This window comes from Myotis brandtii, unplaced genomic scaffold, assembly GCF_000412655.1.
Source record: "Myotis brandtii unplaced genomic scaffold, ASM41265v1 scaffold1875, whole genome shotgun sequence".
NCBI classification, from domain to species: Eukaryota; Metazoa; Chordata; class Mammalia; order Chiroptera; family Vespertilionidae; genus Myotis; species Myotis brandtii.
This window is the reverse complement of record NW_005356961.1, coordinates 186,086-190,440: the sequence shown is the minus strand read 5'-3', so window position 1 is coordinate 190,440 and position 4,355 is coordinate 186,086. Positions and strand designations below refer to the sequence as shown.

The 4,355-nt window shown below is 56.7% G+C and overlaps 1 protein-coding gene across 4 annotated transcripts in view; it reads left to right on the top strand.

Annotated features, from left to right (window-relative positions):
• The first annotated feature begins 1,637 nt into the window (after positions 1–1,637).
• PRICKLE3 (prickle homolog 3) overlaps positions 1,638–4,355 on the top strand; it is a 10,963-nt gene continuing 8,245 nt past the window's right edge. Inside the window, exons 1-3 of one of the 4 annotated variants that reach the window (XM_014538264.1) lie at positions 1,638–3,213; positions 3,841–3,846; positions 4,087–4,096. In XM_014538264.1, the coding sequence (XP_014393750.1) occupies positions 3,172–3,213; positions 3,841–3,846; positions 4,087–4,096 (58 nt within the window). In that variant the 5' untranslated portion in view covers positions 1,638–3,171. Of the gene's footprint in view, positions 3,233–3,840; positions 3,847–4,086; positions 4,097–4,355 lie in introns of all 4 variants that reach the window. The other 3 variants (XM_014538262.1, XM_014538263.1, XM_005864526.2) reach the window with 3 other exon arrangements.

Sequence of the window (4,355 nt, the reverse complement as noted above, 5' to 3'; positions counted from 1 at the left end):
GATATCTATTTGTCTGTCTGAGCTCCGCCCCCACTCTGCTCCCCTTATACATTAGGGCCCCCAATCTTTAGTGGGCCCCTCTCTTATCCTTAGCCCTTTCCCTGCATCTCTTGGCCCCTCTCTGTTCCCTGGCCCTGTGCCCTGAGGTTGAGGATGATTCTGAAAGAGGGACAGGGAAGAGACAGACCTTGGCTGTGTGGGTAGGGTGGGCTTGACTTCAGAGTCTCTCCCTTCTCTCCCTCCCCTCCTCCCAACTCTGGCCTTGACTTCTCCAGCAATGTTTGAACAATGGCCATTACAGAAAATTCAACCCTGATTTGGGGGGGAAGGCAGATATTGGAGGGCTTGGGATTCAAGGTGGTCTTGGAGAGGGGCTCTGGGATGGAGGGGACTATAAGCAGGGAGGTTGGGTTCCAGACATACTAGAAGTGGAGTCCAAAGGAGAGGGGTGCCCTAGAGCATTCTGGAAAGAAGTTTGGGAGGAGGCTGAGGGTGAGTTTCTAGAAAGATCATAGCGTTGAGTGAAGCAGTGGGTGGACCCCCTGCATGGTCAGGGCTTGTAATAGGACTTGGTTCTATGGAAGGGGTGTGACTTGGGGTCCTGGAGACAGGGTTTGGAAGAACGCTGAGAGTTCTAGAAGGGGTGTGGCTTGAACCAGGCAGTGGGTGAAGCTCCAGAGTGGGTGGGTCTTGGATTGGGACAGAGTCTACAGAAGGAGTGTGGCTTGGAACATTCAGGAGACTGAGTTTGACTCTAAAGTGGGAAGGCTGAAAGGGTGATTCAGTACTGGGCCACCCTTGGGGTGAGGGCGTGGTCAAGGTTCTAGATAGGGTGGGGCTTAGAATGGGGCATGCTTGGTGGTTTCAGAGGGGAGACCCTGCCCCACCACCCCACAATGGAACAGTAAAGAATATATGTTTTGAAGTTGGGCAGGTTTGGCAGTGGCTAGGGCCTAAGGGATGTGTTTTGTTAGGGGTGGGGGGCAATATTCCTCGCTAAGGCTAGGCCTGAGGGGGCCTAGGGAGAGCTGAGAGGTATGGCTTGAAGGGTTAGGGGTGGAATCCAGAGAGAAGCACCCACACATACCCTTCCTTGCCCACTCCCACGACAGCACAGTTAGGTAATCAGAGGACAGAGCTAATGGGCCTGTGGGGCCAGCCCACCCCTCTTCCCCTTTCTCCTGCCTCCTCCCTCCTTCCACACCCCACCCATCCTGGGATGGTTAGAGATCTGGTCTGGAGCCCCTAACCTATACCTTCTGCTGTGTCTGTGATGTCAGTAGTGCCTGTGACTGTGTGTTGCCATTTTGTCTGGCTGTGGCCCTTCTCCCTCCCCTTCAGACCCCCACCCTTGCCCTTGCCCTTCGGTATTGTTTGAAGACTCTCTCCCAGAGGAAGAACAAATATGATTCATTATCCTTCCCTAAATAAACTCCTCAACCACCTAGTACTCCTGGCTCAGAGTTCTCAGTGTGTCTTTTTTTAAAACATGTTTTGATTTTAGAGAGAGGAAGGGAGAGGGGGAGACAGATAGAAACATTGATGAGAGAGAAACCTCGATCAGCTGTCCCCTGCACGCTCCCCACTGGGGATTGAGCCCACAACCCAGGCATATGCTGATTAGGAATCAAACCTGCCACCTCCTGGTACATGGGACAATGCTCAACCACACCCACCGGGCCTCAGTGTGTCTTTTTAGGAGGACACAAAGAAAGAGATAGAAAGGATGTGAGAGGAAGCTTCACCACTACTGACCTGCTGGAGGAGGTTCAAGTCACCTCATCATTTTAGGCCCCCCAACAGCATTTGGCCAAGGGATGCCTCGCCTGCAGATCATTCTAGGTCATGCTCGGAGTGGCCCTGTGCAGTGCCCCACTACTGGCCACAGAAAGTTGTCTTTCAAGGGCTCAGTTCTAACTCTGGTCCCTTAGCCACGTGCCCTCCCCACCTTGTTCTCAAATCCTCAAGAGGTTCCAATAGGACCCCATACTTCACAGGGAGACCTTCCCTCTACTCATATCCTCGGATTTTTCAGAACCTGCTATCTCTTCGTATCCTTGCCTCCCCTACCCTGCAGCTGGAAAACCGGGAGACCAGGTAGGTTGCAAGACAGGGGGGCGGGGAGCCAATCATTCATCCCCTTTAACCCCGCCCTGGAGCCAGAAGAGGCGGGAAGTGACAGAGATGTGCGTAATGGGGCGGGATGGGGCCTGGAAATCCCTGGCGCCTGCGATGAAAGGCCCGGCTGACCGCCGCCTCCACCAGGCTTAATTAGAGACCCCAGCCGGGCGCCCACGTTCTGATTGCTGGCCAGGGACCCCCTCCTCCCAGCCCCGAGGCACAGCAAAGCTGTAGAACATGAAGGAGAGACTCCCAGCTCTGCGACTGAGCTCAGGGAAAAGGATATCTAACTGGAGAGAGAAAAATGGGAGCAGGGGAGGAAAGGCTATTAGACCTTCTCAGGATTTAGGGGGCATGACAGCTGGGCCTGTAAGAATGGGGGAGGGGGAGAGGACATGGGAACCTGGCCAGTGACTTTAACCTCCTCCTCATAAATCTCAAATAATCCTGGTTCTGAAGGGATGGGAGCAGGGCTGTGTGGGGTGTATAAGATTTAGCTCTCTGATACGGATGAGGGAGCACCAGCTAGGGCTGCGATGGATTTGGGGACCATTCTTGCACCATTCATACAGGGGAAAGAGTCCTTCGGAACATCACTAATGGGGAAGAGGCCAAGAGGTGGCTTTAACCCCTCCTCCAAATAAGGATCGAAGATAAATGGGCACGAAGGGCCAATACAAACCCTATCGCCCCATTCCTGACAGTCAGATCGCCACTACCAAGTCTCCCTCCTCCACTACAGAGCTTTCAATCCCTAAAATACCCTGTGAGAGGCCACATGGCACCTCGGGTTTCTGGGGCGCGCCGCAGCAGGGCAGGGGAGCTCTCCTGCACAGCGTTCCTGGGATGCGTGCCCTTCACCTCTAGGCAGGGGGCGCCTTGGCCCGGGAGAGACAGCAGGCTCAGGGGCGGGCGCTGCGGGGCGCGCTCCTCCCCTGGCCGGTGTCAGGTTTACGGAACAGAGCTTCCAGGCAGGACGCGCGGTGGCCTGACGGACGCGAGAATTCCTTTCGCCTGACCCGGCCCGTCCTGACCCTGCCCGGGCGCGCCATGTTCGCGCGTGGGTCCCGGAGGCGTCGCTCCGGGCGCGCGGTGAGCGAGACTCAGGGCCTCGGCGGGGGTCAGGGGTAAACTGAGGCCCAGGAGAGCGGGCAAGGGATAGGGATAGCGAGGAGGCGCTCCACGGAGGGTTTGGGAATCCCCATCCCCAGAATTCCCAGACCGGAGAGGCTGGGGCTGCTGGAAGCGTGTAGGTGAAGGAAGATGGAAATCTGGTGGCCCACGCTCCCTAATCACCTCTCCGCACACCTTTAGCAGCACTCAAAGACCTGGTGTGTTTCCCTCTCGTGTGAATTATGGGAGGGGTCTCTGAGGGCCAAAAGATTGGGTCTTGGGTTCCTGGATCGAGCAGGGACCTTTTGAGCTTCTGAGGGAAGGAACCTCGCCCTGTACCTTGGCGGAAGGTGAACTAAAGAGTGAGGTCCTACACTCCAGGGGTGCCGGGATACTGAGAGTCAAGGGATTGGGATTTGGGGTGAGAAGGCTTCCAGGCTTCCACTTGAGCAGAGAGCCTTTGACTTCCTAGATAGGAGGGTCTCTCTCTTTCTTTGGCGGGGTTCTCTAGGTGGGGCCTGGATTTGGTGGTTCAGAGGAGTGAATAGTCCTAGGATATGAGGGGTAAGAGCCAAGGCTTCTTGAGGGTTTCTGAATGGATGGGGGCCTCCTGTTCCATTGCAGCAGGGTCTCCAGTCCCTTGGGTGAAACCAGGGTTTGGGGGAGGGGTTCCTGTGTAGATCCCAGGTAAGGATGACGTCTTAGACTTCTACCCTGTGGAACTGGAGTGCTGCTGGCGTCGTGGGTGGAGAGGGGGCCTAGATGAAGCCTGGGGTAGACACCCAGATTAGGGACTCTGCCCTGAGTGGGGAGAGTACTCTGAGTTCTGGAGGAGGTGTTTAAGACCTGGAGGAGTCAGAGGCTGCGGGGAGGTGTCCGGGCTGGGTGTGAGGAGTTGGAGGCTGGCCTGGGGAGGGGAGTTCCCTGAAAAGGAGGCATAGAGGGAGGTGGCCTCAGCTGCCCCGCCTCTGCCTCTGTTGTGTCCCCCTCCCCCGAGTTCTGTGTGCTGTCCCAGCCTGCCCAGCGCTACCCAGGTAGGACAGGCCCCAGCGTGCGGTCTCCAGCCTTGGAGTGGAGAGGCGGGCCCTAACTTCTCCCTCCCCGCCCCCGCGCCCGCCCCG